This window comes from Carettochelys insculpta, chromosome 32 (genome assembly GCF_033958435.1).
Source record: "Carettochelys insculpta isolate YL-2023 chromosome 32, ASM3395843v1, whole genome shotgun sequence".
NCBI classification, from domain to species: Eukaryota; Metazoa; Chordata; order Testudines; family Carettochelyidae; genus Carettochelys; species Carettochelys insculpta.
In genome coordinates this window covers 3,941,979-3,962,914 of record NC_134168.1, presented here as the reverse complement: position 1 = coordinate 3,962,914, position 20,936 = coordinate 3,941,979, and the positions used below count along the sequence as shown (strand labels likewise).

The 20,936-nt window shown below is 64.5% G+C and overlaps 1 pseudogene and 6 gene segments (V, D, J or C); all 7 read right to left on the bottom strand.

Moving 5' to 3' along the window:
- Window positions 1–4: 4 nt before the first annotated feature.
- Window positions 5–6,752, bottom strand: LOC142004572 (Ig heavy chain V region 3-like). The segment is given in 4 exon segments: window positions 5–74; window positions 2,973–3,000; window positions 6,320–6,616; window positions 6,707–6,752. Coding segments are annotated over 4 exon segments (441 nt in total).
- A 173-nt stretch (window positions 6,753–6,925) lies between these two features.
- On the bottom strand, window positions 6,926–8,887 carry LOC142004571 (uncharacterized; annotated as a pseudogene).
- A 1,766-nt stretch (window positions 8,888–10,653) lies between these two features.
- On the bottom strand, window positions 10,654–11,269 carry LOC142004570 (Ig heavy chain V region 3-like). The segment is given in 2 exon segments: window positions 10,654–11,132; window positions 11,224–11,269. Coding segments are annotated over 2 exon segments (525 nt in total).
- Window positions 11,270–13,029: 1,760 nt separating this feature from the next.
- Window positions 13,030–13,618, bottom strand: LOC142004569 (Ig heavy chain V region 914-like). The segment is given in 3 exon segments: window positions 13,030–13,109; window positions 13,185–13,481; window positions 13,573–13,618. Coding segments are annotated over 3 exon segments (423 nt in total).
- A 2,219-nt stretch (window positions 13,619–15,837) lies between these two features.
- Window positions 15,838–16,604, bottom strand: LOC142004568 (immunoglobulin heavy variable 4-59-like). The segment is given in 2 exon segments: window positions 15,838–16,466; window positions 16,559–16,604. Coding segments are annotated over 2 exon segments (675 nt in total).
- Window positions 16,605–17,728: 1,124 nt separating this feature from the next.
- On the bottom strand, window positions 17,729–18,341 carry LOC142004567 (Ig heavy chain V region 3-like). The segment is given in 2 exon segments: window positions 17,729–18,204; window positions 18,296–18,341. Coding segments are annotated over 2 exon segments (522 nt in total).
- A 375-nt stretch (window positions 18,342–18,716) lies between these two features.
- LOC142004566 (immunoglobulin heavy variable 4-61-like) lies at window positions 18,717–20,587 on the bottom strand. The segment is given in 3 exon segments: window positions 18,717–18,788; window positions 20,063–20,448; window positions 20,542–20,587. Coding segments are annotated over 3 exon segments (504 nt in total).
- Between the last annotated feature and the right edge of the window lie 349 nt (window positions 20,588–20,936).

Here is a 20,936-nt window from a genome sequence, read left to right as displayed (position 1 = left end):
GCTCTCAGACGATGCGTTTGTACAGCGCCGGGCACAGGGAACTTGGACGCTGCGTGTATAATCCCTCCCCCGGGCTGTGGGTCAGAGAGTGACGGAATTCAGGGGTCCCCAAGCTCTGCCCCCCGCCCGCAGGCAGCAGTGTCTCTCACCCAGCAGGTAGAACAGGAGGTTTATGAGGCGCCAGTTGCCCAGTTCAGCACAGAGGGGTCAGTACGGCCGGCAGAGACGGTCATTGCAACCCGTCCTGGGGAGAGGCGCCCGAGGGGGGCCCCTCTGGGTGTAGCTTCCTGTGTCAGGCTCTGAGGTGCGCCCGGACTGCTTGTTGTGTGGGGGACGAGAGTTCGGGGTTTACCGGGGATCCCCGTGTCCTCACTCGGGCGCTGCCTGATTTCTCCGCTAGGAAACGCGGGAGCGGTGGGGTCCCCGTCCCTGCTCGCAGAGGGAGTTGGGGGCCTCCCTCCAGCTGGGGCTCACAGCCCCCTCCCGGGGTGCGGCCCGCGAGCTGGTGCTTAAATCCCCCAAAGCCCCTGTGCCAGTGGCCGCTGGGTGGCGCCTCCCTTCACTCTGCGCACGGAGCTGTCCGCGGTGCTGAACAGCCGCCCCTGGACAGCCGGGACGGAGCCGGGGCCACCGCGGCCGAGGTAGATCAATTCCCCACTCCGGTCCCTGCCCGGGTCTGCCGCCCCCACAAGCGGCGCTCCTGGGGAAGGCGGTGCCGGAGGTTTGAGGTGTCAGCGGCGCAGACTCCCCGGTTCCGAGTCTCTGTCCCAGGCGGGGTCAGCTGGGCCTGGCAGCTGCCAGCGGCCAATACACACCGATAACGCCCAGTTATTCCCACCCCCGAGCGCCTCTCCCCGGCCTCAGCCGTGTCCCGGCAGGGTCAGACGGGCCCTCTGTGCAGGTGGTCTTACCCACCCCGCACGGCTGGAAACGGGGGCGGGGTTGTCATCCCCACCCTGCCGAGGGGAAACTGAGGCACGAGCCCAGCTGGACATTTCTCAGCGCTGCTGATGGGATGGTGTGATGGAGTGGGGGATACCTGTGTGTATGTGAGTGACTCACAGAGGGTGTGGGGCTCCTGCTGAGGATAACCCTGACGACCAGGTAACACCTTTGTACTGCAGACAAAGGAGGAGGTGGAGCCTGAGGGGTTTAAATTGGAACTGGGAGTTGGAAGCAGTTAGTCTGGGCTGAGGGAGAGAGAGACCAAGGAGGGGGCCAGGCCCCGGCTCTGGGGGCCCCTCGGGGCCTCCTCTCCCCAACATGGATTGGACTGGCTGTCTCTGCCTGCTGTACTGACTCCTTTGTACGATGCTGTGTCCTGTCGGCTAATAAACCTGCTGTTTTCCTGCTGAGTGAGAGACTCTCCTGCCTGCGGACAGGGTGCAGAGCTTGGGGGAACCCAGAACCCCATCACACTGGTGTCAGAAGTGGGATGTTCTGCACCCCGAGGATGGAGCATCCAGTAGTAAGTAACGGGCGCCACGGAAGAAGAAGAGGGGCCTGCGAGACCCAGGTGTGCTGACGGGCAGTGAGGTGCAGTTTCCCAAGGCGGAGGGGCCTGCAGCTGAACCCAAGCAACTGCGGTTGTGGTCCTCGAGAGGGGGTGTCACACCTGAGGAGCGGTTACTCCTGGGAATCTGTTGGAGTCGGTCCCAGAAGGTGGAGGGGCCAAGGGCCCAACCCCCGGAACAAGTGACCCCTGAGGAGGCTGACGCTGAATGAGTCCTTCCCAAGAGAGGGTGCTCATGGTCCTTGAGAGCGGGTGTCACACTAAAGAAGGGGTTCCTCTGAAAGTCTGTTGGAGTCAGTCCCAGAGGGCAGAGGGGCCTACAGCCTAACCCCAGGGAGCTTGTGACCCGCAAGGAGCCTGGCACACTGAAGGGATTCTTCCAGGAAGCGTGGGGTGCAGAGGGCATCAGCCTGAGAGCCTGCAACCACGCTCAGCAACTCCGCTGTGAAGTCGCAGCACCTGGAAACTGAATTGAAATTAAAGAAGCTGGACAAGGCAGCGTGGATGTGCAGTGGCGGAGCTGAGGGTTAAGGAAAATCCTGCAGAGGTGAGCCCGGATCGGGGCAGGGAACCCTGGACGGCCTGGAGTTCTGAACTGAGTGGCCTGCCGCAGCTCAAGGAGGGAAGGAGCAATTCCAACCCATCATCTACTATTGGCCAAGACAGACCTGCGAAGAGTTTTCCAGGCCTGGGCCGAGGAAGGTGCCTGTGTGTCTGTGCAGGAAAGCAGCTGATCCACTGGGAATGGCAAGTTGTCTCTGAGAGAAGCTGCTCCACCTTCTGTGTGTGTGTTGAGACCAGCCGGGGGGCTGGGACAAAGGAGAGAGTGTCTCCCATTGTCTGTCTGTGTTGAACAGCAGCAGCAGCCTGGGGAGAGAGCAGAGCCTGCGTTTGGAAAAGGTGCCAATGAGGAAACTAGCCCATTGTCTGAGGAAGATTCCCCAGCCTGGGGTGGCTGGAGAAGGAACCACCAAAAAAGAGCATTCCAGGTGTGCCTAAACCCAGCCATGGGGGCTGGAGCAGAGGGAATGGCTCTGGGATGGGCAGTGGTGTCACTGTTCAGGACACTGGTCCTTGGTGCAAAAAAAGTGCTTCTGCTTCTGGGGAAGTGAATCCTTTGCCTGAGCCTGTGGGGGCTCAATATGGAGCCAAGATCCCAGAGCTGGATCTGAGGGCAGCTGAAGCCCAGATGCGAAGTGGCCCTACCTCTGTGTCTCTCAGGGGGGATGATGCTTTAACTCGGTCTAATCCAGTTAGTATCATCAGGGAATCCCAGAGACCAGACGATTCTGGTACTTGTTCTTTGCCTGATGCTGAGGTGTTACTGGGAGGGGGTGAGAGGACTCTGTCCCACCAGAGTCATCCTCTCACCAGGACAGAAGAACAGACGGGCAATGGAGTTAAGCTAACTGATGAAGATAAAGGAGCTGGTAGCAGAAGGGAGGAAAGGGACCCTAACCTTCTGTCCGGTGGTACTGGCTGTCTGCCTGAAGGGGGATTACGTGGGAATCTGCCTGATGGGCCAGAAGTGATCCTGGGCGTAGGTGAAACCCAGGAGCTGGTTGTGGCTCAAGGGAGCAGTGCCCCTGTGGAGCCAGACAGGGGTGAGTTATTGTTTGGGGAAGCTCTTAAGGAAGAGAATTTCCCTAAAACTTTTCCTGACCCATCTGTGGGGACTGCAGAAAATGGGAGTAAGGTGAAGGAGAGTGAACAGGAAAGGTGCTTGTCTGTAAGAGCCAGAGCAGCCCTTTGTCTGGGGAGAAGTTTGTTTCAGCTCCTGATGGCCAGGACCTGCCTCAGTATGAAACCACTGGCTGTGCTCTGGAAGGGTCCAAAGCAGGCAGGGTAAAAGTTTCTCAGGAATTGGAAGTTGGTGCAAGTAAAGTAAAAACTATCAGGGAATGTAAGCAGCCCTGTGAGAACCAAGTAAAACAGCTGCACAGCCAATCTCTGTAGGATGCAGGAGAGCACCAGCAATTCCCCATCTCCAAATGGTGGAAACACTTATGTTCTCATACTGGATTCAATTCTGATTCCATGGGGAGGCAGAAGTTGGAGGTAAAAGGACAAAGAAGCTGTGGGCCTGGTGGGCCAGTAAGGGATAAACAGGAATTCCTTCATGTGGATTCTGCGTCTGGGACTCACAAAACAACTCTTAAAAAGCAGTTTGGTTTGCAAATTTCCAGACTGGCAGGAAGGGGGCCGTCTCCCTGAGATCATCAATGGCCCAGCTCTTGTTAGAAGGGAGGGCACAGCCAAAGAGATCAAGTTTCCACCCCAGGGGGCAAGGGAGAAGATTAGAACTTAATGGTGCTAAGAAAGGCCTCAGCCATTTATCCCCAAAATACCGGATTCTCAAGGATGTTGCACAAAGGTTGTGGTCTACCAAAGAGCAACGTAAATGTACAGTTGCAGTGGGTTTGTTCTGTTACTCACGCTAACTGCTGTAACCAAGGGGTGCTGCTACCAAAAGCTGTAAAACTGTACCATGCACTAAATGTTTAAAAAGAGCCATGTAACATAATAACATTAATGTAGAAGCATGAACTGTATGTTAAAGGAGTCTGTAACTCTAAAATGTCACCATTGTTCCCTGTAACTAGTCTTGCAACCTCTGACATGAGAAGGAACATTCCAAACCTATTGTGTGGCATGGAAGGGGAAACTGAGGCACACAGCCATTGTGGTGGTCTGGCTAAATGCCAAGGATGGAAGCATTTGTACCTTCCGTTACTGGACTGTAACTGAATTCCAGACATCGGCTGGAGCAGCTGTATGGACTGGTGGTCAGATGGGGCAGGACCCAGACCACAAAAGACCTGTTTAATCTGTTGGTGCTGCAGCATCTGTATGGGCTCTGCCTGCCCGACTTGAGAACGTGGCTGACGAACCGGGGCCGAAGCAGCGAGACCAACCAACCCAAGGGAACTAAAGGGACTTGCCCGGCTGCATCACATGAAAAGGGCCAAGACCAAGCTCCTGACTTGGAGCCTCCCCCAGCAGGACTATGATGTGGAGGTGGTGCACATCGAGGGGAGAACAGAGGGTACAGCCGATGCCCTTTCACAAGGGGAGAGCCCCGAACTTCCCCAGGTCACCAGTTGAGTGACCCTGCTCAGTTCGGTCTGGAAGGGGGGAGAGATGTGATGGAGTGGGGGATACCTGTGTGTATGTGAGTGACTCACAGAGGGTGTGGGGCTCCTGCTGAGGATAACCCTGACGACCAGGTAACACCTTTGTACTGCAGACAAAGGAGGAGGTGGAGCCTGAGGGGTTTAAATTGGAACTGGGAGTTGGAAGCAGTTAGTCTGGGCTGAGGGAGAGAGAGACCAAGGAGGGGGCCAGGCCCCGGCTCTGGGGGCCCCTCGGGGCCTCCTCTCCCCAACATGGATTGGACTGGCTGTCTCTGCCTGCTGTACTGACTCCTCTGTACGATGCTGTGTCCTGTCGGCTAATAAACCTGCTGTTTTCCTGCTGAGTGAGAGACTCTCCTGCCTGCGGACAGGGTGCAGAGCTTGGGGGACCCCAGAACCCCATCACAGATGGTGACTCCGACTTCCTGTCAGACAGCGCTGGGCCTCGGCTCCGGGAACTCACCGCGGGGCTGTGACTTCCCATCCCACGTGATCAGCTCAGGGCTGGGATTCAGACCCCAGGGGTCCCGACTCCGCCTCCTTCGGCTTCATCGGCCCAACCCCTCGGCTGTCCCCACTTTGCAGTGGGGGACAAATAACCAGCGTGAAACGCCAAGAGCAGCCCGCGCAGCCCAGAACCGCTGTGCAAGGCCACAAGGACAGAACATCACACCCGTCGCACGGGGGGTGTGGGGAGGCGAGTGTGAGACAGAGAGGCCAAGGGGTGTGTGACTGAGTGTGCGTTTGGGGCAGGATACTACACACAAGAGTGTGTGAGGCACAGAGAGAGGGCAGATAATGTGTGTGAGTGTGTGTGTGTGTAGCACAGACGGGCCGGTGTGTGTGTGTGTGTGATGGAGTGGGGGGAGTGCATGTGTGAGTCAGGCTGGATGTCTGAGGCAAGCAGCAGCTCCCAGTGGCTAAGGATGACCCTGGGGCTACAATTGGCAGGTGACACCTCTGCCTGAACAAAGAGGAGGGAGGAGCTGAGCTGGGTTTTGAATCGGAGGCGGCAGATAGAGGCTAGGAAAAGGGAGAGCTGGAAGGCAGCCAGCCTGAGGAGGGGGAAGCTACACCCCAGAGGGGCACCCCTCGGGGTCTTCCTCCCAGGACGGGTTGGAAGGACTGTCTCTGGCTGCTGTACTGTCGCTTCTGTGAGAAACTGGGCATCTGTTGCCTAATAAACCTGCTGTTGTACCTGCTGAGTGAGAGTCTCTCCTGCCAGCGGACGGGGTGCAGTGCAGGGGGCCCCTCAACTCCATCACAGGGTGTAACACAGACAGGCCGGTGCGTGTGTGCTCCAGACAAGGTGATGCTGAGATAGGGCCGAGGTCAGATGAAGGCACTTCGGGGCTCTGGAGTGCCGGGTTCAGGGGCTCTCCCGGAGGTGCGGGGGCGATTCCGCTCCCCGCTCCGCACTGCAGTTAGGGCCGGGGGAAGCTGCTCGTGGGATTCGGGGTCCGAGTTCTTCCAGGCCAGCGGGAGTTCTTCACCCCCGGCCCGCAGGCGGCAGGACTGATGGCCTGTCATATATATATGTGTATGTGCGCAGGCACAAATGTTTGACTGAAAGTCGCTGGCGCCCTCTGCCGGGCGCGGGCGGGACTGTCACCGCCCCGGCTCGGTTTGTGTCCGGCCTTCAATAGGTTTTTGCTCGCTGTGTCTCTGGCACAGTAATAGCGGGCGGTGTCCTCGGGCCTCAGGCCGCTCATCTGCAGGTGCAGCAGGTTGTTGGCGTTGTCCCGGGAGACGGTGAAGCGGCCTTTCACCGCGTCCAGGTAGTACGTACTACCCCCACCCTGGTTAATAGCAGCGACCCACTCCAGCCCCTTGCCGGGCGCCTGCCGGACCCAGTACATCCAGTAGTCGCTGAAGGTGAAGCCGGAGGCTTTGCAGGAGAGGCGCAGGGAGTCTCCGGGCTTCTTCACGTCCCCTCCGGACTCCTCCAGACGCACCTGGCCCCGGGCCCCTGCGGACAGAGGGAGGGAGAGGAAGGGCTCAAAGCAGCAAGAAGTGGCCGGGCTTCCGGCTCCGCCACTGACTCAGGGGCAGCAAATACCTTGCAAGGCCGCTGCGAGGAGAACAATTGTGAGGCAAAGCGCCATTGTCCGTGGGGCGGGCGGGGAGCGTTGTCCGGGCCGGGCTGGGAGCTGCAGAGAGCCGGGCGCTGCGGATCGGCTCCCGGTGCCTCTGGGCAGGGCGAGGCCCGGATTTAAGCTGGAACCTCTCCCCCTATTTGCATAGCTCGCTGCTGATAAGGGACCCGAGCCCGTCACCCCTATTTGCATAGGCCGCTCCCTAAGGAAAGGTACAACCGCCTGTCCCCGAGGAGCTGAGTTGCTTCCGTGGGTGTCGGAGAGGAGGCGTCTCCTTCCCCTCCCCTGTGTCTTTGTGCAGCGCCGGGCACTTCCGTGGTGGGCCGGAGGCTCCTATAACCGCACTGGGGAAACAAGGCAATGAGGCTGGTGACGTCACGGAGCCAGCTCAGAGCCTCGGGGGGGGCGGCTGTTAACTCACTCAAGTGTCTCCCGTGTGCGGGGGGCGGGGCTCTGGCCCAGGGTAGAGCAGAGGGAAATGACGCCCCTGGGAGTGCAGAGAACAGCGCATGCGCGGGGAGTTCTGCCTACCACGGCATTGGCATCGGGTGAGCCCCCGGGCGGGAGGATCGGGCCCCTAGGCCTCCTCTGGCCCCTCCAGTTCCTTAGTCCTCCGCCGCCCCCCTTTGCGGCCGTGGGCTCGGAGGGGGAGGGCTCTGCCTGCTGCCCCGCCCCCAGCAGCAGCTCTCAGCTCCCATTGGCCAGAGCTCTGACCTCTGATCAAACCCTGGGCGTGTCTCCTGCATCAGAACCCCCCGCTGCAGGGGAGGGCGGGTCACGTGGCCCCATCGCCACCTGCTGGCCGGGAGATGAACTGCGAGTTCCCACGCCGGAGTTGTTGGCCGAACCTGTCTGGGTTTCCCATCGCTGTGTCCCCACCTCGCCCCGTGACGCACCGCCGTGTCTTCGGGCCGAGCTGGTCACAGGCCCGCGCGGGGGCAGACCTGTGAGGGGAGGGGCAGGGAGAGGACGCAGATTGTGGGGGGCAGCTCCAGGCGGGTGGGGGAGGGGTTCCAACCAGCCACGAAGTCCCCTGACTGAGGGAGAGCGCCTGAGGTTTCCCTTGGGTGGGGGCAGGGTGGTGGCGGTGTCCGAGGGAGGGGACGGGGACAGCCTGGTGTGACGCAGTGGAGGGGGGCGGGGCGTGTGAAGATTTTCTTCCCCTGGTTCGGTTCCGTGTGTTTCCTACTGGCCTGTGGTAACCCGAGGTGGCGCCTCAGTTTCCCCAGGCGCAGCGTCAGTGCGGGGCGGGGAAGGCAGTTGCGCTGGGCTGAGGTCTCACACGCAGTTAATGGCCCTCTCTGGCCTTTGTAACCCAGGCAGCCGCGGGCCCCCTTTCTTCCCGGGAACAGGCCAGAGGCGGAGCAGGGGCCAGGCCGGCTGCAATCGGAACAGGGCTGGTGAGCGGGGCAGTCCCGTCTGGCTGGGGAGGGAGGGAGGGAGGGGCCAGGGCCCGGCTGGGGGACCCCTCTGGCCCCGCTCCCCAGGACGGGTCGGACTGACGGGTTCTGGTTCCTGTGCTGACAAGTCTGTTCTGGGCTGTGTCACTTCTGGACCCCCCGCTGCGGGACACCTGGGTCCTAGAGTGTGCAGGGCTCCGGGCTCACGTCTCCCTTTGAACTGACTTCCCTGCCCGGCTCGGGAGCCGCTTCCCCTTTGTGTACGAGACCCTGATCTGGCCGGGTCACTGTGTCCCTGGCGCAGTAATAGGTGCCGGTGTCCGCGGCTGTCAGCGAGCGGAGCTGCAGGGAGAACTGGTTCTGGGCCTTGTCCGCCGAGATGCCGGTCCGGCTTTTGAGGGACTCCGCAAACCACGTTCTCCCGTCATGCGGGTATATCCGAGCCACCCACTCCAGCCCCTTCCCGGCCGGCTGCCGGACCCAGTCCCAGGCGTAGCTGCTGTCAGAGATGGAGACCCGGGAGACTTTGCAGGTGAGGGCGAGGGTCTCTCCGGGCTTGGCCGCGCCCGGGCCGGACTGCACCAGCTGCACCTGGGAGCGGGCACCTGGGGAGGGAAAACAGAGCGGGGGGTGAATTCAGGAGTCCCCGACTCAACCCGGCGTGTGGCCCCGACTCCCCGCTCCCGCCGGACACTCACCGCGGAGGGCGGAGAGCAGGGCCAGGAACAGCCCCAGGTATTTCATTGTGGGTGGTGCTGAGCGGGCCGGGCCGGGCCGAGACTGAGGCCCCTGGGCGCCGGGGCGGGTATTTGAGAGGAAGGCCCGGGGCGGGATTTGCATGCGGGCCCCGGGGCGGGATAAGAGGGGCCGGGGGAGCGCTCAGCGCAGGGCAATGGCCCCTTCGCAGCGGACAGACCCAGCTCCTCACACGTGTAACACAGGAGGGGCTGTGCTGGGCGGGAGGAGGCAGAGGCCCGGGCGTGCAGAGCACAGGGGGCGGCTGGAGGGGGTACTCACCCGGCCCCCCCGAAAGCTGTAAGTTGTCGGGGGTTAGTAGGAGGGGGCACCTGACCCCCCACAGGCTAGAGTCTGCAGCTGGATACGGGACCGCTGCACGCCGGGGGCAGCCCCGGAGCCTCCTCCCCACCTCAATACCCGACAGGCTGTGGGGCTGCTGGGGGTCGGGGTAGTCCCCAAAGTGCTGCCCCCAGAGCAGCGGAACCCACCGGGCCAGTGAGCGGCAGGAGGGCGTCCCACAGCCAGGCTCACTCCCAGGGAGCGACAGCGGCGCCGGGAGCTGTGTCTGGCGGGAGGGGGAACCCCCATGTGTGGGGTGAAGCCCCTTGTCCCAGCGGGTGTCCGTCCGCTGGCGCACCGGCTGCCCCGGAACGTGCTCGGCGCTGCGCTGCTGCAGCCGGAGCCCAGGAGCCGCCCCGAGGCGGGAGTGTCTCCCGGGGGGCAGACGGGGCAGGACGCGCAGCTGCGGGGGACAGGCGGGGTCTGGCCAGAGACACACACAGAGCTTTCTGGGGGGCGGGGGAGCCCGGCCGGGGACAGGAGTTTCGGGCCCAGCCCAGCGCCGCAGCGGGTCCTGCCCCCGCCCGTCTGCTGGGAGGGGCTGCCCGGTCCAAGCCCTAGCGGCCGCAGGGGGGAGGCAGGTCCCGGGGGAGGGGCAGGAGCTTGACTGGCGGTGACTTGGGCCAATGGGGAGTGTTCTCGAAGCAGCGCCCCAGCCGGCGCGGTCACTGCTGCCCCTTGGCGACAGTTCCGCCCGCGTCCTGCAGAGGGCGGCAGCGAGTTACAGTCACACTGTTAAAGGAGTTCAGGGATCTCCAAGCGCTACCCCCGTCCGCAGGCAGGAGTGACCCTCACTCAGCAGGAGAACAGCGGGTTTATGAGCCGACAGGACACAGCGTCGTACAGAGGGGTCAGTGCAGCCGGCAGAGACAGCCAGTCCCATCCATGCTGGGGAGAGGACGCCCCGAGGGGCCCCCGGAGCCGGTGCTTGGCCCCCTCCTTTGTCTCTCTCTCCCCCAGCCCAGACTCACCGCTTCCAACTCCCAGTTCCAATTCAAACCCCTCAGGCTCCACCTCCCCCTTTGTCTGCAGCCCAGAGGTGTCACCTGGTCGCCAGGTTACCCCCAGCAGGAGCCCCCCACCCTCTGTGAGAGACACACCCAACCCCCACTACAGCCCATCGGACCCTTTTGGGCCTTTCGGCTGACACCCCTGAACCTGATCACAAGGGCCACTCCTGGCCCAGGAGGTGCACAGTGTGACGTCCTGGGGGATACCTGTGTGTCTGTGCGTGCAGAGCCCGGGGACCCCGAACCCGTCACACCCCAATGACCAGCCAGGAGAACCCCACCTCTACCCTTCCGCCTGGACTTCTCAAGCTCGACCTCAGCTCCGGCACAGAGCACTTTCCTTTGTCCTTGGAGAAGCGCCTTTGGATCCCGGAGCCGCCTCAGGCGCTTGGCGTTTACCTCTGCCAACGCCTTTCGCCTTCTTCAAAGGCCTCCTGCGAGTGGGGGCCCAGTTCCGCCTCCTGCGCCCGCCACGATCCCCGAGCCCAGCGTGGGACCGAAACTCGCTGCCGCCCTCTGCCGGGCGCGGGCGGGACTGTCACCGCCGCGGCTCGGTTTGTGTCCGGCCTTCAATAGGTTTCTGCTCGCTGTGTCTCTGGCACAGTAATAGCGCGCGGTGTCCTCGGGCCTCAGGCCGCTCATCTGCAGGTGCAGCAGGTTGTTGCCGTTGTCCCGGGAGATGGTGAAGCGGCCTTGGACAGAACCGGCGTAGCGTATAGTGCTACCGGCCCAGTAGCTTATAGCTGCGACCCACTCCAGCCCCTTCCCAGGACTCTGCCGGACCCAGCTCATCCAGAAGTCTCCGAAGGTGAAGCCGGAGGCTTTGCAGGAGAGGCGCAGGGAGTCTCCGGGCTTCTTCACGTCCCCTCCGGACTCCTCCAGCCGCACCTGGCCCCGGGCCCCTGCGGACAGAGGGAGGGAGGGGAAGGGGCTGAAAGCAGCAAGAAGCGGCCGGGCGTCCGGCTCCGCCACTGACTCAAGGGCACCAAATACCTTCCAAGGCCGCTGCGAGGAGAACAATTGTGAGGCAAAGCGCCATTGTCCGTGGGGCGGGCGGGGAGCGTTGTCCGGGCCGGGCTGGGAGGTGCAGAGAGCCGGGCGCTGCGGATCGGCTCCCGGTGCCGCTGGGCAGGGCGAGGCCCGGATTTAAGCAGGAACCTCTCCCCCTATTTGCATAGCTCGCTGCTCATAAGGGACCCGAACCCGTCACCCCTATTTGCATAGTTCTCTCCTTAGGAGAGGTACAAGCGCCTGTCCCCGAGGCGCTCAGTTGCTTCCGTGGGTGTCCGACAGGAGGCGTCTCCTTCCCCTCCCCTGTGTGTCTGTGCAGCGCCGGGCACTCCCCGGGCGGGCAGGAGGCTCCTGTCACCAAACTGGGAAACAAGGGGATGAGGCCGGTGACGTCACGGAGCCAGCCCAGAGCCTCGGTGGGGGCGGCTGTTACCTCGGCCGTGGGGCGGGATGTGTCTCCCGTGTGCAGGGGGCGGGGCTCCCGCTGTGCGGGGGGAGGGGCTGTGGCCCAGGGCAGCGGAGAGGGAAATGAACCCCCCCGGGAGTGCGGAGAACAGCGCATGCGCGGGGAGTTCTGCCTCCTGCGGCATTGCAGGGCCGGCCCTGGCACAGGGTGAACCCCTGGGCGGGAGGATCGGGCCCCCAGGACGCATCTGGCCCCCACAGCCTCTTAGTCCGGTCCCGCCCCCGCCTTGTGGCCGTGCTCTCGGAGGGGGAGGGCTCTGCCTGCTGCCCCGCCCCCAGCAGCAGCGCTCAGCTCTCATTGGCCAGAGCTCTGACCTCTGAGCAAACCCTGGGCGTGTCCCCGTGTGACGAGTTCGGGGTCCCCAGGCTCTGCCCCGCTCCGCAGGCGGGAGTGACTCGCACTCAGCCGGCGAACAGCGGGTTCATTAGCCGGCAGGACACAGCCTCGTTCAGAGGGGTCCGTGCGGCCGGCGGTGCCCACATCCAGCCTGACTCTCACACTCCCGCCCCCGGGGGCCCTTGTGCGGAGCAGGCGGGGGGCCCAGGCTCCCTTCCCACCGGCCTGGCCGCCTGCAGGAGAGCCCCGGAGCCCGTCGGGATGCGGCCCAAGGAGAGCGGCTGGTGGGAGTGGCCCGGCCCGGGGACTGAAGGCGGCAGGAGTGTGTTTGTGTGTGTGTGAAAGAGTGTGTGTAACACAGACGGGATGATGAGTGTGTTTGTGTAGCACAGACCTGCCGGGGTGTGTGTGTGTGTGTGTGTGTGTGTGTGTGTGTGTAACACAGACGGGCAAGGGTGCGCGCGCGCGTGCGTGCTTGTGTGTAAAGCACAGATGGGCTGGGGTTTGTGAGTGTGTGTGTGTAACACAGATGCGCCGGTGTGTGTGTATGTGTGTGTGTGTGTAACACAGACGGGCCTGTGTGTGTGTGTGCTCCAGACAAGGTGATGCTCAGATCGGGACGGGGTCGGATGTACCACTTTGGGGCTCCGGGTTGCCGGGTTCAGGGGCTCTCCCGGAGGTGGGAGGGGGGATTCCGCTCCCCGCTCCGCACTGCAGTGAGGGGCGGGGGAAGCTGCACGTGCGATTGGGGGTCCGAGTTCTTCCAGGCCAGGGGGAGTTCTTCACCCCCGGCCCGCAGGCGGGAGGACTGATGGCCTGTCGTATATATATGTGTATGCGCGCACGCACAAATATTTGACTAATATAGGAGGGGTATCCGTGTTAGTCTGGATCTGTAACAGCAACGAAGGGTCCTGTGGTACCTTATAAAACAAAAGTTTTGAGCGTGAACTTTCGTCTGTGAGTCTCTGCTCAAAACTTTTATTTTAGTTATAAGGTGCCACAGGACCCTTTGTTGCTGTAACAAATGTTTGACTGTAACTCGCTGCCGCCCTCTGCCGGGCGCGGGCGGGACTGTCAGCGCCGAGGCTCGGTTTGTGTCCGGCCTTCAATAGGTTTCTGCTCGCTGTGTCTGTGGTACAGTAATAGCGGGCGGTGTCCTCGGGCCTCAGGCCGCTCATCTGCAGGTGCTGCAGGTTGTTGGCGTTGTCCCGGGAGATGGTGAAGCGGCCTTTCACCGCATCCGGGTAGTACGTACTACCCCCAGCGGGGTTTATCCCAGCCACCCACTCCAGCCCCTTGCCGGGCGGCTGCCGGACCCAGCTCATGTAGTAGCTGCTGAAGGTGAAGCCGGAGGCTTTGCAGGAGAGGCGCAGGGAGTCTCCGGGCTTCTTCACGTCCCCTCCGGACTCCTCCAGACGCACCTGGCCCCGGGCCCCTGCGGACAGAGGGAGGGAGAGGGAGGGGCTGAAAGCAGCAAGAAGTGGCCGGGCGTCCGGCTCCGCCACGGACTCAGGGGCAGCAAATACCTTGCAAGGCCGCTGCCAGGAGAACAATTGTGAGGCAAAGCGCCATTGTCCGTGGGTCGGGCGGGGAGCGTTGTCCGGGCCGGGCTGGGAGCTGCAGAGAGCCGGGCGCTGCGGATCGGATCCCAGTGCCCCTGGGCAGGCGAGGCCCGGATTTAAGCAGGAACCTCTCCCCCTATTTGCATAGCTCGCTGCTGATAAGGGACCCGAACCCGTCACCCCTATTTGCATAGTCCGCTCCTTAGGAGAGGTACAACCGCCTGTCCCCGAGGCGCTCAGTTGCTTCCGTGGGTGTCCGACAGGAGGCGTCTCCTTCCCCTCCCCTGTGTGTCTGTGCAGCGCCGAGCACTTCCCGGGCGGGCCCGATAGTCCTGTTACTGCCCTGGGGAAATTCGGGGATGAAGCCGGTGACGTCACAGAGACAGCCCCGAGCCTCGCGTGGGGGCTGTTTCCTCGGGCGTGGGGCGGGAAGTGTCTCCCGTGTGCAGTGGGCGGGACTCCAGCTGGGTGAGGGAGGGGCTGTGGCCAAGGGCGGCGCAGAGGGAAATGAGAACCCCCGGGGAGTGCAGAGAACAGCGCATGCGCGGGGATTTCTGCCTCCCTCCGCACTGTGGGGGAGCCTTGGCGGGTGGATCGGGCCCCCGGGCCGCATCGGGTCCCCCCAGTTTCTTAGTCCAACCCAGCCCCCGCCCCGGCCTTGTGGCTCTGCTCTCGGAGGGGGAGGGCTCTGCCTGCTGCCCCGCCCCCAGCACAAGCTCTCAGCTCCCATTGGCCAGAACCCTTCGGCCCAGTGGAAACCGCTGCTGGTTCTGGCCCAGGGACAAGTCCCGCCCCGGGGCTGAGGGACAATTCACTGACCGGTTGGTCCCCTCCCGGTGTGTGCGGCGGGGCCGGGGCTGTGTCCTCCCGCACAGCAGGTGGCGCTGTCGGCTGGGAGCGGCCACGTCACCTGCGGCTGGTGGGGTGAGGGACCAGCTCCGGGGGTGTCCCCGGCCCATGGCGCCCCCGGCCGCCGCCCGGAGCCTGCAGCTGGGCTGGGGAGGCGAGTGGTGGGCAAGGCCATAGAATGAGGTACAGGGTCCCCCAGCCTTGCCCCCTCCCGCCCGCAGGCAGGAGTGACTCTCACCCGGCAGGTAGAACAGGAGGCTGATGAGGCGCCAGAGCCCAGCTCAGCACAGAGGGGTCAGTGCAGCCGGCAGAGACAGTCATTCCAACCCGTCCTGGGGAGAGGAGCCCGAGGGGGGCCCCTCTGGGGTGTAGCTTCCCCCCTCGCCAGGCTGGCTGCTTCCAGCTCCCTCTCCCCCAGCTTCCAACTGCCGCCTCCGATTCCAGCCCAGCTCAGCTCCTCCCTGCTCTGCGCTCAGGGCAGAGGTGTTACCTGCCAGCCCAGGTACAGCCCAGGGGTCATCCTTAGCCGCTGGGAGCTGCTCTGCCTGTCTCACACGTCCAGCCTGAGTCTCACCCAGGCCCCCCGCTATCACAGTGTGTGTCTGTGTGTGTGTATCGGGGGGGTGCAGCGCTGGGGGGGTCGCTGGGCGGATGCGCGGCCGGGCCGCTCTGGTGTGTGTCCTCCTGGCCCAGAACACAACAGCCGAGGACTGAAGAGCTGCTCCCGGCGCGGCGGCTCCTGCCCGGAGGGATCCCGGGCCAGGGATCGGCTCCTGCTGGAGCCTGCCCGCTGGGCGGCTATTTCTGCAGGGGGTGAGTCCCCCCACCGCCCCGCCCCGCGTAGCCTGGCGCCCCCTGCCGCGCACTCGTGGCGCTGGTGCTGCCGGCGGCGGTGTCGGTCCGAGCTCAGAGTCGCGCCGCGGACGCAGGAAGTGCAGCGGGACCTCCCCTCCCGGGCCGCCCCTGCGCGGGTGGCGGTGAGTCCGCTCGGCCGGAGGCGGCCTCGGGCCCCTTGCGAACACTAGACCCGCGCATCGCAGCGCTGACCCTGGACGGGCCCCGAGGGCTGCAGGCCCCACACCCTGGCCGGGTGTAAATCCGGAGTGACGCGGGTGCAGTGAGAGCGGTCCCCTGACTTTACCCCCGCGGGGGAATTGGCCCTCGGGGGACGCCGCTGGGGGCAGGAGGCGGGACCCCGCGGGCTGCGCCGGGGGCTTGGTCCCTCCCGCCGGGCGCTGGTCTCTGCCCCACAGGCGCTGTCACCGGCACACGCATGCTGGGGCTGGACGGGACCTCGACAGCCCCTCCAGTCCCGTCCCGTCCCCGCGCTCCCGGCAGGACCCAGCGCCCCCCAGACCCTCCCTGAGCAGCTGTTTAAATCTACGGGCCCCAAAGCCCGAAACGGCCTCCCCGGCACCGAACGCGCAGCCCTGGGTTTTCGCGGCCCAGGCTGTGCGCAGAGTCTGGCGCGGAACCGGGCCGGAGAGCCCAGGGGCCGGGCCTGCGGGGGAAACGGGCCCAGAGCGGGACAGCCTGGCAGAGAACGGAGGATAACAGCTGCGGGCGGTGTGCGCGCCCCTGGCCAGGCCCGCTGCCCGGCTCGGGAGCCGCTTCCACTTTGTGTACGAGCCCCGGCTCCGGCCGGGTCACTGTGTCTTCCCGGGCGCAGTAATAGGTGCCGGTGTCCGCGGCTGTCAGCGAGCGGAGGTGCAGAGAGACCTGGTTCTGGGCCGTGTCCGCCGAGATGGTGACCCGGCCCTCGAGAGACGGAGCGTAGCCTGTATCCTCGCCGTCCCCGGGGTACACGAACCCCACCCACTGCAGCCCCTGCCCGGGGGGCTGCCGGACCCAGTGCCAAAGGTAACTCTGAGCAGAGATGGAGACCCCCGAGAAAGTGTAACTGCTGCCGGAGATGGAGACCCCGGTGACAGCGCAGGTGAGGGTGAGGGTCTCTCCGGGCTTGGCCGCCCCCGGGCCGGACTGCACCAGCTGCACCTGGGAGCGGGCACCTGCGGAGGGAAAACAGAGCGGGGGTGAATTCAGGAGTCCCCGACTCAACCTGGCGTGTGGCCCCGACTCCCCGCTCCCGCCGGACACTCACCGCGGAGGGCGGAGAGCAGGGCCAGGAACAGCCCCAGGGATTTCATTGTGGGTGGTGCTGAGCGGGCCGGACCGGGACGAGACTGAGGCCCCTGGGCCCCGGGGCGGGTATTTGAGAGGAAGGCCCGGGGCGGGATTTGCATGCGGGCCCCGGGGCGGGATAAGAGGGGCCGGGGGAGATGCCCCGGAACGTGCTCTGCGCTGCGCTGCGGCAGCCGGAGCCCAGGAGCCGCCCGGAGGCGGGAGTGTCTCCGGGGGTCAGACGTCTGCTGGGAGGGGCTGCCCGGTCCAAGCCCCACCGGCCGGGGGGCGGTGAAGGCAGCTCCCGGGGGCGGGGCAGGGGTATGACTGGCGGTGACTTGGGCCAATGGGGAGTGTTCTCAAAGCAGCGCCCCAGCCGCCGCGGTCACTGCTGCCCCTTGGTGCCAGTTCCGCCCGCGCCCTGCAGAGGGCGGCAGCGAGTTACAGTCACACTGTTAATGGAGTTCAGGGATCTCCAAGCGCTGCCCCCGTCCGCAGGCAGGAGTGACCCTCACTCAGCAGAACAGCGGGTTTATGAGCCGACAGGACACAGCGTCGTACAGAGGGGTCAGTGCAGCCGGCAGAGACAGCCAGTCCCATCAGTGCTGGGGAGAGGACGCCCCGAGGGGCCCCCGGAGCCGGGGCCTGGCCCCCTCCTTTGTCTGTCTCTACCCCAGCCCAGACTCACCGCTTCCAACTCCCAGTTCCAATTCAAACCCCTCAGGCTCCACCTCCCCCTTTGTCTGCAGCCCAGAGGTGTCACCTGGTTGCCAGGTTACCCCCAGCAGGAGCCCCCCACCCTGTGTGAGACACACACCCAACCCCCACTACATCCCATCGGACCCTTATGGGCCTTTGGGCTGACACCCCTGAACCTGATCACAAGGGCCACTCCTGGCCCAGGAGGTGCACAGTGTGATGTCCTGGGGGATACCTGTGTGTCTGTGCGTGCAGAGCCCGGGGACCCCGAACCCGTCACACCCCAATGACCAGCCAGGAGAACCCCACCTCCACCCTTCCGCCTGGACTTCTCAAGCTCGACCTCAGCTCCGGCACAGAGCACTTTCCTTTGTCCTTGGAGAAGCGCCTTTGGATCCCGGAGCCGCCTCAGGCGCTTGGCGTTTACCTCTGCCAACGCCTTTCGCCTTCTTCAAAGGCCGCCTGCGAGTGGGGGCCCCGTTCCGCCTCCTGCGCCCGCCACGATCCCCGAGCCCAGCGTGGGACCGTAACTCGCTGCCGCCCTCTGCCGGGCGCGGGCGGGACTGTCACCGCCGCGGCTCGGTTTGTGTCCGGCCTTGAATAGGTTTCTGCTCGCTGTGTCTCTGGCACAGTAATAGCGGGCGGTGTCCTCGGGCCTCAGGCCGCTCATCTGCAGGTGCAGCAGGTTGTTGGCGTTGTCCCGGGAGATGGTGAAGCGGCCTTTCACCGCATCCAGGTATTGTATATTACCGCCATCATATCTTATATAAGCGACCCACTCCAGCCCCTTGCCGGGCGCCTGCCGGACCCAGTCCATGCTGTAGCTGCTGAAGGTGAAGCCGGAGGCTTTGCAGGAGAGGCGCAGGGAGTCTCCGGGCTTCTTCACGTCCCCTCCGGACTCCTCCAGACGCACCTGGCCCCGGGCCCCTGCGGACAGAGGGAGGGAGAGGAAGGGGCTGAAAGCAGCAAGAAGTGGCCGGGCGTCCGGCTCCGCCACTGAGTCAGGGGCACCAAATACCTTGCAAGGCCGCTGCGAGGAGAACAATTGTGAGGCAAAGCGCCATTGTCCGTGAGGCGGCGGGGAGCGTTGTCCGGGCCGGGCTGGGAACTACACAGAGCCGGGCGCTGCGGATCGGCTCCCGGTGCCTCTGGGCTGGGCGAGGCCCGGATTTAAGAGGGAACCTCCTGCCCTTATTTGCATACCCCGCTGTATAAGAGAGGGAAACTTCGTTGCCAGTAGAAGTCGGTAGATCTGAGAGGGAGGAGTCAGATGTTCCCAGACGGTGTATTTGTACAGCGCCGGGCACAGCGCAATGGGAGGCTGCGTGTGTAACACGCACACCGAGCGGTGCAGCTCACGGGTGGCTCACGGGCCTCTTAAAGAGAAACAATGATTCTTTCTCACAGCCTTACCTCCGGCCCCGGAGAGGGGTGTTAGCTCAAAGGGTGGTGGCTTTTGCAGCGATCTTATGGGGACGCAGGTTCGAGTCCTCCTGAGGCTGGTTAAGGCCCTTTCAAGACGGGGAAAAACCTGGAGCCCGAGGGTGTGAATCGCCCCTGGAGGCGGGGGAGCAGCTGGTGCCGCTGACGATGTGCGGTTACTCGGCGCTCCCCGAACCTCCAATCCCGGGGGATTAAAGCTATCCCCGGAAATGGGGTTTCTCTCCATCCTGGCCAGTAGCTCCCCTCGGCTCTGGAACTGCCTCTTCTGAGGGCGTGCGGGGGAGGGGCCTGAGCCCCCCAGGAGCCCGCGTCCCCCCGGCCCCCACGCGGCCCAGCCTCAGGGGATGAGGGTTTGATTCCCCTGGTTTCCCACTGTCCTGCAGCAACCCGAGGTGGTGCCTCAGTTTCCGCAGACACAGGGCTGAGGGGCGTTTCAGGGGCTTCTCCCCCTGCGGTGACACCCCGGAAAGGTGGGAACAGGCCAGAGGCGGATGAGGGTCCGGGCTGGCTGGAATGGGAAGTGGCCTGGGGGGAGGGGCAGTCCTCTGTGGCTCGGGAGGAGGGAGGGGCCTGGGCCCGGCTTGGGGACCTCTCCGGGCCCCGCTGCCCACGACGGACTGTTCTGAGCGCGGGTCTTTTCGGCCCTGGGTGTGACGGGGCCGGGCGGGGCGGGTCAGCGCGTGTGTTTTTGCTGCTCTGAGTTGAAGGGGTGTGATGGAGTGGGGGATACCTGTGTGTATGTGAGTGGCTCACAGAGGGTGGGGGGCTCCTGCTGAGGGAAACCTTGATGACCAGGTAACACCTTTGTACTGCAGACAAAGGAGGAGGTGGAGCCTGAGGGGTTTGAACTGGAACTGGGAGTTGGAAGCAGTGAGTCTGGGCTGAGGGGGAGAGAGACAAAGGAGGGGGCCAGGCCCCAGCTCTGGGGGCCCCTCGGGGCCTCCTCTCCCCAACATGGATGGGACTGGCTGTCTCTCCCGGCTGCACTGACTCCTCTGTACGATGCTGTGTCCTGTCGGCTCATAAACCTGCTGTTTTCCTGCTGAGTGAGAGACTCTCCTGCCTGCGGACAGGGTGCAGAGCTTGGGGGACCCCAGAACCCCATCACAAGGGGGAAACCCCCTTATTACCCGTCCCCGCCCGGGAGCCGCACGCGGGGCCGCTGTTCTGCGCATCTCTGGCCTCGGCCCTTCCCCGGGGCTTCCCGCGTGAACAAACTGCCCGTGTCCCAGCACGTTCGCAAAGCCCCCCGGGCCGGCGCGCAGACCGGGGGGAGGGGGTGGGGAGCAGGAGTGTGTGTGTCTGTGTGTCTGTCTGTCGGGGGGCTCAGCTCTCCGCGCGCCTCGGGCCGGGCGGGGCTGCTCAGAGCTGCTTCCCGTTTTTGTAGCGGCCCCGCTGCGCGCCGGGTCGCTGTGTCCCTGGCGTAGTAATAGGTGCCGGTGTCCGCGGCTGTCAGCGAGCGCAGCTGCAGGGAGAACTGGTTCTGGGCCTTGTGCGCGGAGATGGTGACCCGGCTCTGCAGCGCTGGGGCGTAGCCTGTATCCCCGTTATATGGATACACGTACCCCACCCACTCCAGCCCCTGCCCGGAGGGCTGCCGGACCCAGTCCCAGGCGCAGCTGCTGTCAGAGATGGAGACCCCCGAGACTTTGAAGGTGAGGGGGAGGGTCTCTCCGGGCTTGGCCGCCCCCGGGCCGGACTGCACCAGCTGCACCTGGGAGCGGGCACCTGGGGAGGGAAAACAGAGCGGGGGGTGAATTCCTGAGTCCCCGACTCAACGTGGCGTGTGGCCCCGACTCCCCGCTCCCGCCGGACACTCACCGCGGAGGGCGGAGAGCAGGGCCAGGAACAGCCCCAGGGATTTCATTGTGGGTGGTGCTGAGCGGGCCGGGCCGGGCCGAGACTGAGGCCCCTCGGCGCCGGGGCGGGTATTTGAGAGGAAGGCCCGGGGCGGGATTTGCATGCGGGCCCCGGGGCGGGATAAGAGGGGCCGGGGGAGCGCTCAGCGCAGGGCGATGGCCCCTTCGCAGCGGACAGACCCAGCTCCGCACACGTGTGACACAGAAGGGGCTGTGCTGGGCGGGAGGAGGCAGAGGCCCGGGCGTGCAGAGCACAGGGGGCGGCTGGAGGGGGTGGACGCCCGGCGCCCAAGAAAGCCCCTGTTGTCGGGAGACAGCCGGAGGCGGCACCTGACCCCCCACAGCCCAGACTCTGCA